General features: G+C 46.5%; 1 protein-coding gene across 4 annotated transcripts in view; it reads right to left on the reverse strand.

Annotated features, from left to right (window-relative positions):
- The window catches only part of PEX14 (peroxisomal biogenesis factor 14), a 142,461-nt gene that overhangs the window by 114,029 nt on the left and 14,231 nt on the right, over nt 1-14,201 (reverse strand). For all 4 annotated transcript variants that reach the window (XM_019976606.2, XM_070768877.1, XM_019976607.2 and 1 more), the window contains one exon: nt 14,077-14,124. In XM_019976606.2, coding sequence (XP_019832165.1) covers nt 14,077-14,124 — 48 coding nt within the window. The remainder of the gene's footprint in view (nt 1-14,076; nt 14,125-14,201) is intronic.

Consider the following 14,201-nt stretch of genomic DNA (forward strand, 5'->3'; position numbering starts at 1 on the left):
CCCGGGAAGGGAGAAGACATCCATAGGTAGGGAATCCAGAGGGAGCCTGCAAGAGACACTTGGCAGGCTGCTCCCGGTCCAAGGAGTAAATGCCCAGGTCATAAGCGGGCCACAGGGCACCCCTCACTGATGTTTAATTCAAGTGGCCAGGAACTCTAGAATCCTTGTCAAAACTGTCAGCTGGAAGGAGGGCATGTGTCTCTCCAGTGGGGAGTAACTTGATTTGAACCCCCTTGTGCCCCCGCCCTAGCCCCAGAAGGGAAGAGTATTGAGTTAACAGCCTGTGGTTTTCTGTTTTCCAGCAGCATGAAAAGCGGTTGTGTCAGAAACAGACATTGAGCCAAGTGGGTTAAAACACAGCATTCTATGTTGAGTGCTGCCCAGCAGACAGACAGAACTCATGCTTGAAGCTCACAGCCGTCAATCCATTAAATACTGTAACAATACCGTATCTTCCCCCATTCACAGCATGGAAAATACTCTCCTTCCTTGGAGATATGTAGGAAAGGAGTTTTCTCACAACAGAATTCAGAGGATGGCTCACTTTGAAGGCCAAAACAGACCAAAGGCATTAAAAAAAAAAGAAGAAGAAAAAAGAAAAACAAGGAACATTTAAGAGAGATTCCTATGCATTTGAAGTTGTTGTTCTTTTTCATTATAATTAGCTACTTTTAAAATTGGGCTTCCCTGATAGCTCAGTTGGTAAAGAATCCACTCACAATGAGAATTAAACTTTTAAAATTAGTTCGGCAGGACTTATGAGTTTGATAAATGTGGAATATAACCACTGACACCAGTGCAGGATCCCCACAAACATTCCTGAAGTAAATGCTGGGATTCAGTTATGCTCCAAAGCAGATGAACATCAGGGACCCATCCCTCTTCATTAAAATTCTACAATCTGTCTGCCCTCCTTTGGGTAGATCCATGGAGGGTCCCTGTTTCCCTGGCCAGGTGTTGAACACCCAGTGATGCTCCTGCCATCCATCAGGTGACTCAATTGAGTGCCACAATGTCAGAAACTGCCAGGAGAAAGAGCCAACAAGTCCTGGTTGGAGAGTGCAAGTCCTTAAAAATTTAAATCCTGACACCCCACCTCAGCTGTGAGAATGAGCAGGTGCTCTCTACTTCAGGAATTCCAGGTAAATACCATATCCGGAGAGAAACGGTTAATAAGATCAAGGCCCCTCTCCCTGCAATCAACATCCTGATGTAGGAACCCTATCGGCTGTCCTAGGAAAGCCTGGAGATCTCAGTCACACTGTGAGCCTGGTACCCATTCAAGGGAGGAAATGGCTCTGTGGGGGAGACCCACAAGTTTGCAAAAGGCAGTATCACAAAAAGTGAGCTACTGTTATGATCTGACGTGGCACTTAGCTTCTAGAGCTGAAGCCAGTGAGTGCTTTATAAACTTCAATGTATGTTTCCATTTCTAAACCACACACATAAACTGGGGGGGTGGAGACTCTAAATCCAACAGCAGTAAACCTGAAGAGAAGTCATGATGTTAACAGAGACCACTTCAACTACAAAGGCGGTGGAGCCGGGGGCGGGGGGATGGTTCCAGAGAGAAAGAGGGAGAGAGAGAGAGAAATGAAAGGGAAAATAATCATGAAAGGGAAGCAGAAAAGAGAGACATGAAAGAAAAGATCAGAGATAACAGGAGAAGTAACAAAATAGAAAAGGAAGACAAAAACCTGACTTTGGCATTTAAAGGTTTCAGGGCATTTTATGAAATGACAGTTGCAATAAAACAAATAGAATGGTGAGTCATCTGGTTTCCAACTTCTGAGTCAAAAGGAGCTGTTTCTAGACAAACTACAAAGCAGCCCTGCTGCCTGCACACTTAACGATGCCTATCACTGCTTCAGAGCAGGATGTGGGGAGTGCACACGGGGAGGTGGGCGGTGGGAGTGAGCACTGTCTCTGCTGGTCCCGGTGTCACTGCGAATAAAGACTGTCAAGATTTAAACCATAATAATGGAAAGGCTATAAAGGTCTCAGCTATAATGTTTCCTCTGATGATCCCTTTCATAAAATGCCCGCTTTATGTCGCCTGCGTGGTGGTGGTACACTAAACATCTGTGTATGTGCACTGGTGGCCACGATGCACGCCTCGAGTCCCGGTAGGCAGCAACAGTGCACCCCAGCCCCATGGCTCATCACCACCACCTACGTAAGTGAGGACACACCCACACACACTCCACAAACGTGTGTACAGTGCCTACTTCTGCTGGGAGCTGAGGGGTACGGATATATGCCCACCCCAGATAGGCAGGGTTCAGCAAGGGGGCTAGGTGCCAAACCTCCAGGAAACAAACAAACAAAAACTGTCTTCTGCTTGGAAATACAGCCATGCATCACAGGAGTTCCTCTGCTACTTCAGCACCAAGCAGCCTGACACAAGAGCTTGGCAGCCTAACAGTAAGACGCAACTTTCCCTGTCCTGTCCCAGAGCCAAGTGGATAAGCTGGAATACAAACCAGATAAATGCTCAAAGAGGGCTAAACTGGGTACCCACAAAGACGTGCCTTCACTTGGACTCAGCAGACGAAACTGTACAGAAAACCACTGGTTTCGAGATAATCTTTTATCTGCAGCTTACCACCTAACCATCCTAGACATCAGGGAAACACACAGAAAACAGAAATGGAGTCTCTCCACAGTGATACTTTATAGATGTGACAAAGGGGCAGGAACTAAGAAAGAACAACATGGATGTGAAAACCACACACAGGGATGAGATGAGGTTGAAATGTGTAAACTGGGGAGACTGTGCGATGAAATTAGGGAAGCCAAGGTAAGAAATCAGGAGAGGACCCATCCAAGTCGAGCCTGACTTGGGACAGATGCAGAACGAGAACTCAAGAGTGCTAGGTGGGCAGCCAGTGCCAACCACAAACCATCCCTGGGCTGCTCTCCCTGTTGATCTATAATTGGTGAGTCTGTGATGGAGCTACCAATTATCGTTAGGCCCCCTGTATTTAGTTCACAGACAAAGGGAAGCAGGAGAGACCAGTTAGTAATGAGTAAGTAATGGCCACTAAAATACATTGTATTTTACTGAGCTGCTTCGGCAGGAAAAGCCATTCAGAAAATAAAAAGTGAAAGAATAAAATAAGCTGGAGAAACTCAATTTTCTTCTCCCTTCCTCCCAAAGCCACACTTAGGATAAAATGAGGTTTGTGCAGGTTAATCCTTATGAGGTAAGAAAAAAATGATTAAATACATTAAAAAAATCAATTGTACATTAAACCAAATCCAGGAACTGCGAAAACAAACACTGCAGCGTGCCTCCAGCCGGTATTAGCTCTGCCAGTCTGGCCAGCCGGGGATACCCCACCTGCCTGAGCCCGCCGAATAATGGAAGCTGAGCGGAAAGGCAGAGGAGAAATACAGCTGGGAGGGGCCGGGCGGGGGGGACCACAGACCTGGATTTCACTGGAATAGAGTTATTTCTAGACATGAGAAAGGAAAAAAATAAAGTGTCTTATAGATGAGGCTCTGGAGACCAGGCTGAATTCCTCAAAAATCCAACAGAAATAACAATAATGACAATAACAATCATTTGATAAACAGAAATTATAAACCACTCCACTGTTGAATGATCTGCCACTATTTCTAGTTACTTCTGCTCATTAGCAGATTCTATTAACTGCCATTTTTCAGAGAGACAACAGAGAGTGAGCTGGAGAGGTGAGGTTAGGAGGCCCGCTGTGTCTCTGAGGAAAGGCACTCATAGCCGGCAAGGAAGCTCCCATCGGTCCCCAGCGTGCCAGGGTCCTCAGATTCCTCGGATGAAAGTCTGCAAGAAGGAAGAGCCCGGAAGCGGGGGTCACGGGCTCCTCCCACAGCGGAGTCAGGACTGAGATTCTTAGCTAATCCTAAATAAACCTCACAGGGCTGAACCGGCGCAGCCAATTTGCTTTTCCGTGTGCACTGCAACCATCCGGTTCTGCCTGCAACCTAACCTTCCCCTTCCATCACTTGCTTCAGCCACACAACTGGAAGAAGATCTGAGAGCTGGGGCTTCTGCATGGGGGAGTCAGTCTCTTATTTCAACAAGGCACAAGTTGGCCATATGGATGGTGGGCCCCAAAGTCTAAAAGGATTGACAAATCCGAAGTTTCCTCTTTAATGTGTTTATGCAATGAGTCATTGAGAATGGAAGAAAAACCTCTGTCAGCCCGGCTTCGGGTGGGGGTGGGGGGGGGTTGGGGGAAGTGAAGAGACGTGCTGACAGGCAGAACAGATAATCAGCCACATGAGAGCAGTGTTCCCAACAGAATAAAGACCCGTGTTCACGGGGGAAACTTTCAAAACACCCAAACAGTACTGGAATGGGTTATCAATGGCAACAAGTAAGATGTGACAAAAAGATTTCACTCTCTTGAAGACATCTCTAATCTCTTATCTTTGCTGCCTTAACTGACAGTGAAGGACTTGTCACTGTTGATGGAGACCCAGATAAAGGATTTACCTGAGGGGCAGGGAAAGCCAGAGAGGAAGATCCCGAAGTCTGTAGTGTCCTGACTTCTGTGGCAGGGAAAGCAAAGCACTCAGTTGTGGACCCTCCCCTCTGCCAGCAGGAGAGGGAACAACAAGCAGCTGCTGCCCCCTAGGAGCTACCAGGGACACAGCACCTTGCTCGACAGACAGAAGATGAAAAGATCCTATTATCTCGCCTCCATCCCGTAACCCGTCATTAGTGAGGTACATGGGTGCAGACGCCTCCTCCAAGCACAAGGAGGCCCACATCACCTGTGATAAATTAATAGCTGCCTTTTCAACAGCTAAGATGTGCACAAAAGACTCCAACCAGCGACAGTGCATGAAGGCAGCGGCTTCAGAGAAGCAGACTCACCAGGCAGCACCTGAACAAGCCAAAGCCTAAAAAAAAAATAAAGTCTAAAAAAGCCTAAAGCCAAAGTCTCCCACACCTCTGGGCTCCGTGAGGTGGGCACGCCGCCCGCCTGCTCCCTAGCCTGCTCAAGATCTTGGGGTTTACACCCCAGTCCTGTTGCTGACTAGCTATGGGAACCTGGGCTTGTTTTCCTCGCTGTACCCCGAGGAAGAGGGATCTTCACCAGCTTGTTAGGATGAAACAAGATAATGAAAACAAAGAAACCAGCAACAGAGGCCAGCATATCACAGAGCAGAAGTCCTTCCGGCCTCGGTGATCAGAGCTAGTAATAGGTTAGTTAATCAAAAAATCGGTTAAAGCAGGGAATCATTAAAAATGGAGTCTATCTACATACCTTCAACATTTCACATGAACTTAAAACCTATAAACAAACGTACAGTCATTTGCTAATCTTTTGATGTGAAGCCAAGAGCTTTTCTTTGAGTGTGGGCCCACAGACTGAAGTTCCCAGACGTCTTTCTTGCATAAACTTCACCCGTAACACACCCTTCACAATTTCTAAAGCAAAGCAAGCCTTTAAAAGACATTAGCAAAGCAAACTTAAGTACAGAATGCTTCGAGATTTTTAGTATCTTCCCCACTCACACCTAAAAGGACAACAACCTTTTTAGCAATTTTCATTTAACAAAACATTTGGCTTAGTTTTCACAGAATCCTCTTTTTACATCTATATTTACAAAACACACCATATTTGTTGATCCCTCTGTTCACATTATACTTCACCTGTTTACAGGATATTTAATAAAATGGCCTAATTTGCTAACAAATCAACAGGCATACAGATTGAAGACAAGCTGACTCTCTCCTGGTCTGCAGAAGGGGTGTGGGTGTGGGTGTGACCAGGCAGCGACGGGCCAGAGGGCCCAGGCCTGGTGCGTAGCTTCCCAGCGCTGTGACCGCTAGCGGGTGTCTAATGCAAGCTTGACACTTTTCTTAAAATACGTATTTACTGGTGCCACCACTTCATTTCACAAGAGATTTGAAATGAGTCAAAGGTACACACAAAAGGATACAGCAAATAGAAAGTATGAGGAAAGGGGGAAAAAGACGTCTAGTAAACCCATTTTCAGCAAACTGGAAAAGCTAAACCATGTCTATGTATGACCAGGGCTTCCAGGTGGCCCAGTGGTAAAGAATCCATCTACAAGTGCGGGAAAGGCAGGTTCGACCCCTGGGCCGGGAAGATCCTATGGAGGAGGAAATGGCAACCCACTACAGTATTCTTGTCTAGAAAATCCCATGGACAGGAAGCCTAGAGGGCTACAGTCCACGGGGTCACAAAGAGTCGGACATGACTTAGTGACTGGGCACTCACACGTGTACAGTCATTAACCTGTGTGCTGGATTCTATCAGCAGCTCCTCCCCGCCAAGCTGGAAAAGGCAGCCCTGCCCCTGGAGATGCTCTGCTGTGGCCCGACTGGACCAGAGCAGACATAGAGAAAGCCCTCTTGGTGCCACCCCACAGACTCTGTGAACACAAGCAGGAGAGCGGTGCCACCAAGGTCACCAAGGCAAGAGGTCACAAAGGTGGCAGCACGTCTTCTTCCCGTCCACAGGGGCCAGGAGTCGGCTCTTGGCTGACTCGGCGTCAAGGAGCGCCCCTCGCAGATTTACCTCGAGCATCACTCAGTGTCGGCCCATCTCTAGACTGTGCAGACAAACTCATAATGGCAGGGAGAAGATTTGTGGAGCAACAGGCATAAATCTTGGTTATAACTACAAACCATAAAAGAAAGGAGAGCTGGGAGGGAAGGAGGGAGGGCCGCGAGCACGTCCTTCTCCCGAGCACCACTTTATCTTCCCGCGGCTTCTCAGCGCAGAGTGGGGTTGGTTAACTACAAGAGTGGATTCTTCAAACCCAAATTGGTCTGCATGGTTTGACAAGGGGCTAGAGTATTTTAAATTGAAATTATCCTGGAGACAGCAGGGCACACGGCTACCCGAAGCATGACATCTGGTGCTTCACAAACTGGAGGTTTGTTGGGGATTTGCTGAATTTGTCATACAGGATAACCCTCTTTAGGTCACACTGTACAAGCAGCTTTTGCCTGAAGATTCTTTCACATAAGATAATGACTGATTTTAAGGGACTTCCCTGGTGGTCCAGTGGTTAAGAATCTGCCTGCCAATACAGTGGACACGGGTTCTATACCTGGTTTGGGAAATAAGATCTCACATGCCGGCCGCAGGGCAACTAAGCCCATGAGCCAGAGTTACTGAGTCCAAGCCCTACAGCCCTTAAGCCACAACTAGAGAAGCCCGTGCATCACAACAAAGAGTAGCCACCGCTCGCTGCAACTAGAGAAAGCCTGTGGGCAGCAATGAAGACCCGGTGCAGCCAAAAATAATTAAATAAGATACTGACTTATTTTAAACAAAAAAACATTTTCAGGAGGTCACTCTGCCCAAATAAGAGCTCTAGACACCCCATGCCCAGTGACGCCTGGGTAGGAACTTCTGAGACCATGTTTCCAAGAGGAAAGGGAGGTTTCCCTGATGGCTCAGATGGTGAAGAATCCGCCTGCCATGCAGGAGACCTGGGTTCGATACCTGGGTTGGGAAGATCCCCTGGAGAAGGGAAGAGCTACACAATCCAGTATTCTGGCCTGGAGAATTCCATGGACAGAAGAGCCTGATGGGCTACAGTACATGGGGTCACAAAGAGTCGGACAAGACCGAGCGGCTTTCCCTTTTTCAAAGAATGAGGCCGGTGACAAGATTAAAAACCCAATTCCCCGATCACTATGGCTCTGAAAAAAGGCACTTGTGCACTCAGCTTGCCAGTTCCCACATCTCCGGAAGGAGGACACTGCTCAGTTATCCAAAAGTTGGGCCTCTGATTACCGGAACTACAGCAAATATAAAGTATTACCACGAAAGCAGGAACCCAAAATATAAACAAAGCTGAACACCAACTTCAAATTCCATTTCTCTAATTATTACTCCTAAGAGTTTCGATTCATCTAATAATTATTTGCAAAAGGATACCTTAAAACAGGAAAAAAAAAAAAAAAAAACCACACCTCTTCATTTACCTGGAGGAGGGAAAAACTTAAAGGGCACCGCCTGGTCTATTCAATAAACCTCCTCCGTCTGTAATAGGAAGGACGGAGCAGGAAGAGGCAGTAATTTCAAAATCAGTAAGTAGCCTAGAGATTAGAGAGAAGCCACCAGAGACAGAATGAGGCTTTTCTCAGGTTCAACCATTTCAGCATTTAGTTCTCATCAGTTTCCTCCCCCTATCCACAGAACAGGCAGGAATCTCAGGCTACCTCCTGACAAGGGGTGTCAGCGTTAAAGAGCAACGTTTTGGGGGATTGGGGAAGGAGGAAAGCCAACATCTCCTCCAATCTGCAGTGCCCAGACCTCTGGCCCCACATCTGGAGTCAGGACACACGACACGCTGGGGGTGTACCACAAGCCCCACCCTCTGGGTGTTTACATTTAATTTAGGTTCCAGGTTTCCTTCAGCAGCTGTGAGGGGCACCTTGTGCCTGTGGTACAGTAAGCACCAAAACCAGCAGATGGCTCACTTTTTACAAATAAATAAATAGAGCAGATTTAGGGTTATCCCTACAACATCATCAGAGAAGGCAATGGCAACCTTCTCCAGTACTCTTGCCTGGAGAATCCCACGGACGGGGGAGCCTGGTGGGCTGCCATCTATGGGGTTGCACAGAGTCCGACACGAATGAAACGACTTAGCAGCAACAGCAGCAGCTACATCACCATCCCCAGTCACCTGCCTCCAAGTAGACCCTGAGTGGGAAACAGATGGAAATCACAGCTCAGTTGAGCAAACCTAACTCTGTTACACTCACAGAAATGAACCATTACAGACTCTTTAAATAATAATGCTTGATACTTTAGATTTGCCATATTTATTTATTTTTCCTGGAAAAATGACAATTTCCTAAAATCTAAGTAGCTAGTGTCACTACTCCATGCTTATAAAATACTTTCATGAATACAATGTTAAAATCAATTTTATTCTGCCAAGTGCTTCGAGCTTTATAAAATAAATATATGTGTACCATATGTTCTATACATACACACACACATACACACATTACTTCACATGAGTATACACAAAGAAATGCACTGGGCATGTGAATATCATCTTTCAGAAATGTTTTGGTGGGGGAAAAACATGAGAATCACCTACCCACCGTGAGCCCACTAACAAGTTTACCTAAGTATTTGAACCACAAAAGATACAAATGCGGAGGAGACTGTGCCAGAGGTACGTGTGAGAGGTTTCCAGGAGACAGGCGACCGGCCACAGCTCTTCTCCTAAAGAGGAGCTCCCTGAATTCATCGAGATTTTTTAGATTTTACTTTTTGGCCACATCACACGGCATGTGGGACCTTAGTTCCCCAACAAGGGATCAAATCCTTTCCCCCTTCACCCCCACCCCCCGCAGTAGAAGCACAGAGTCTTAACTACTGTACCACCAGGGAAGTCCCTTAAAAGCCTTTTGATTGCCAGCCTCTGGTTAACTGACTTAAAAACCAAAGAGAAAATCTTAGGTGTCTAGGTATGAGGTAAAAGAGCTCCCCAAGAAGGGTGGAGATCAAACAAATGAACCACCCACCCAACCCCTTCACCCCAGGCAAGGCTCTTTCTTAGCCTCCAGGAGAAATTTGCGGAGACACGATACTTAATGTACTTCAGATATGTGGAGCCTAAAAAATTAAAATTAAAAAACAGAACTCAGAGGAAGGTGAGGGGAATGGGTGAAAACAATCAACAGGAGCAAAATTCCAGTTATAGAATAATTAAGTCATGGGGATGTAAGGTTAAAAAAAAGGGGGGGGAGAATTCAGCATACCAAAAAGCATTAATCCTAGGGAAGGTGATACAAGAAGTCAATGGCACCCCACTCCAGTACTCTTGCCTGGAAAATCCCATGGACGGAGGAGCCTGGTAGGCTGCCGTCTATGGTGTCGCACAGAGTCGGACACGACTGAAGCGACTTAGCAGCAGCAACAGGGAAGGTAATAAAGTAGAATTACCATCATCATTTATAAAGGAACATTAGGTGTTGTGTGAGGTTATTTTGGTAGAGGGATGCAGAAAAAGGACAGAAACAAAAACAAAACCTATACCTACAGGTCAGAGGAAGAGAAGATGGCAGAAGACTCACCCATTAGAAATAAGTTGGTTTCAAAGAGCAAAATGCTGAAATTCTAGTTTAGCCCAGATCCATAAGCATTATATAAAGTACATAAGCAACTGTACTGAACGCTGAGGAACTTGTACTGAAAAGAGTGAGCAGACCGTAAATGAAACCATATTGACAGCTGCTTCAAATACCCTCAACTTGTATGACTGGAAGGACTCTAAGGAGACTACTTAACCCCTGTTTCTGTATCAAAGCAAGGAAGGAACTCTATGCAGACAATCGTCCGGCCATTCTTAAAGGTTTATCAACCAGGCAGGAGCACTTGATCCTCGCAGAGCAGTGTGGGGACCAGCCCAGAGCCTCTGCGACGGCTTGAGCATGTGCCCACATAGGTGATGAGAAAACCCAGGTCTGCAGGAAATTTACAGGTTTTGAGCACGTCTGGGAGAAGCTAGAGGTCAGTACTCTGGAGCTTGTCCTGGAAGGCAAAGCTCAGTGAACAAAGTGTAAAGAAAAAGTAATCAGCCATTTTAACTCTGGCAAAGAGTTCTGTCATTAACAATCAGAGAATTTCAACGGGGAGTTCACAGAATTTATCAAGGGGAGTCTGTTTACCAATCACCACCCCAAGGACATCATGACATTATAGAGCAATTACCCCACTAATATGGCCAGAGTTGCTGGGTTGGTTCTTCAGTGAGGGAGGAGGTCTGCAGGCGCAAGAGAAGGTAACGTGCAGTGTCACTATGCGGCCAGAGAGGGGATCGCTGTACACACGTGTGTGCCAATTAGAGACCACAAGACCCCTATCAGGCCTTCCCAGGAGGTGCAGTGTAAAGAATCCGCTTGCCAATGCAGGAAACGCAGGCGACTCGGGTTCAATCCCTGGGTCAGGAAGATCCCACGAAGGAGGAAATGTCAACCCACTCCAGTATTCTTGCCTAGGAAATCCCATGCACAGAGGAGCCTGGCGGGCTACAGTCCATAGGATCTCAAAAGAGTCAGACATGAATGAGCCTACTTATCAACTCAAAATCACAAGCCAGCTCTTACGGTCCAGAGAGGACAGCAATGAAAACCAGGTCCTCCTTTCCTAGAAACAGAGCAAAGCAATAGCGCAGACACCTGAACACGCCCACCTAACAACGTCACCGGTACTATGCTGACTCCTCAGTACAGCCTCTCTTTTAATAAAGGGGAAAATTACCCAAAGTGCTCATCTAGTTCTGAAGACAAAGAACAAGATTATTTGCCTCCAGCATCCCAAGCTTAGCCTTATTAGTATAGAGAACAGGCAGCTTCCATTTAGGAATTTTGTGGAAAATACGCACTCCACTTGGTTAAAAACAAAACCAAAAATAACTGAGCACGGTGTTCCCTTCAACACTGGACTATCCTATTCCTCCAGCCCTGGCCTCGAGTTTCACAAAAACCACCCCTAAGGACCCCACCCCCACCCCACCCCACCAGAGAACTCTTCCTTCTCTGAATAATGAAGGCTCTCTTATACTCCCAGCCAGGCAATTCTGCACCAAATTATATACAATTTTGTACTGTTTGCTAAAATTATATACAACCTTGTGCCATTTGCTAATTGTCTTGCATGTAACAAATAAATGCATTTTCTTCCCCAAATAAGATATATAAATTACTTAGGAAGAAGGCTTAGCTTTATTCTTCAATTGTCTGTTCCTCCTGAGCACCCAGGAGACAGCTAACACATATAGCCTGAGGAACCTCCCTGCGGGGTAGGGGTGAGGGTGTAGATAGGCCCTTGGGCTGAGTGCTAGGGGGCTTTCTGTGTGTGGGTGCCCCATCACCTCTCTGGCACCCTGTGACTCTCTCTAGCCTGCTGCCAGTTCGCAGCAGCTCATCCTGTCCCCCTGACCAGCCACAAAAGCCGCTGCTGGCCCTCGGCAGCTTCTCTGCCTGGCACCCTCCTGCCGCCTCTCCCAAGAGGCAGAAGTAGCTCACACAAGAGCATACAACTCGGCTGGTGCCCTCATTTAATCAGGCTGCTGCAAATGGTTGGCCAAAAGCAATAAGGGCATGACTGAGAAACTGTGGGAGTTTAATATAAAAAAATTAATAAAAAAAGAGGGGAAGGAGGAAGGGTCTACCTTTTAATAGGGCCCTAATTACCCAACTCATAGGATCAACCCAAATGAGATGGGAGTTTATTTCGGGGTTTTTTTTTAATTATTGTTTTTTTATATATATATAAATTGCTGCTATGTGTTTTCTTTCCTCTGAGCAATTATGCAGCAAGTATGTAAAGAGGGGAAAAAATATTAATTAAATATAAGGTAATTGTGGAGTTGGCCTGGAGAGAATGAGTCTGAACTCTGGACGATCGCTGGCTACTAGGGTTTGAAGACTGCTCAGGGCCTCCCAGAAAAGAAAGAAATAAAAACACAAGCAACCAACATGCAATGCCGAATGCAGCAGGAAACGAACAGTGGACAGAAACATTAGCAGAGCGAAGGGGCCACGGGGATCCAAGCACCCAGTAGTCAGCGATGCCACCAACTGCTCAGGGCTCCGTGCTAGAAAGAACGCCCAAAAGATGGTCCAGCTGCTCTTCTGGTGATCAGTAGTTAAATGAGTAGATAAAAATGTGAAAAGAGACTGAGGAATAAAGGACTGAAGAGGACTAGAGTGTTCAATTTGAACTTTAGTCCAAAGTCAACCACAACTTCAGTCTGAGGGGCACTGAGGCAGGCCCCATGGGAAACAAGCTCCCAACATAAGGGATTGGCCAAGCAAAGCCTCCTCTGGCTTTCACACCACCAAGACCACAAGGAAGAGCCCACGCAATACCAAAAGAGAGAAATGAAGCCACTAAGGGAGTGGTGGGAAGTAACCCATACTTGGGAAGAGCAGGTGACATGCAGGGCAACAGTGACTCTCTCCACCAGTCCCCGCAGGGCTGGCATCACCCGAGCCTTCCTCCAGCTCAGCCAGATCCAACTCACCTCCTGCCTTGGAAAGTCTTAGCACAGGCCGGAATTCAGACTTGTTCATACCAGCTAAGGGCCTCACGTCACCTCCTCCCACTACCTCCAGAAGGAGAGGGAAGGAAAACGGGTAAAACTACAGGCCCTGCTGAAACAAAAGCTTGGTGGTATATCCCTAAGCTTGCTATCACTATTCAATAAAAGAAAAAGCTCTGCAAAGTTAAACGTAAAGCTGGCCCCTCTGTAAAACTCATCTGGAGAACAAGTCTTTTTTTTTTTTTGGCTGTGACACACAGCCTGTGGAATCTTAGTTCCCCAATCAGGGACTGAACCCAGGCTCCAGCAATGAGAGTGCAGAGTCTTAACCACTGGACTGCCAGGGAATTTCCAGTACAGAACAGGGCTTAATATTCAGCCAAGAGGATTTGCAGTAGGCCTTGAAATGCAAAACAGAAAATGGGGCAGGCACTCAGGCTAAGACCACCAAGGCAAATGCACTGTGTAAAGAAAATTAGCTTCAGCACTTAGTAGGCCTCTTCCCTATCAATTGTGTAAGCAGAGAATGTTGGTAGTGAGCATCACAAACCTAATTACAGGCCAGGCAGAAACAGAACTCTCTCTCTTATCTGTTCTCCAAAGGCCACTTGAAGTGTCCTCACTCTGAGGAACAGAATGGCTATTTCAGACAATCAAGCAGCTCAGCTCCTTGGTCAGGTCCAGCAACCTTGCTTCAGCTCAGCCACCATAGGTTTCTGGCATCCCACTGATTAACAATAAATAAAACGGTGCATCACCAGACCAAGGATGGGTGCTCCTCATTCCAGAAAAGACCATGCTTTACTAAGAGGGAATCTCGCTAACCTCTGCATGCCTGAAAAGCAGTCAGAAGTGAGATGTCGCTGACGGGCTCGGTCTCTACAGAACACCTACACTCCTATATTCAGGGGCACTACTGACGCATGACTATAGGATCATCAGGCTTCTTTAAACTCAGTGTTTTAATTAATAGAGAATCATACTACGTATTTTAATTAACAGAGACTCATACTATATATCGTGGCTTCTTACCAGCGGCTCTCGAGGCACCACATTTTCACTTCCTGGAGCAGAGCTTGGCTGCAAAGAAAAATAAAAACAAAAGTAAGATTGCAGTGCCACCCAATGGACATCAAAAAACCAAAGGCGTGCCATTC

This window comes from Bos indicus, chromosome 16 (assembly GCF_029378745.1).
Source record: "Bos indicus isolate NIAB-ARS_2022 breed Sahiwal x Tharparkar chromosome 16, NIAB-ARS_B.indTharparkar_mat_pri_1.0, whole genome shotgun sequence".
In the NCBI taxonomy this organism is placed as follows: Eukaryota; Metazoa; Chordata; class Mammalia; order Artiodactyla; family Bovidae; genus Bos; species Bos indicus.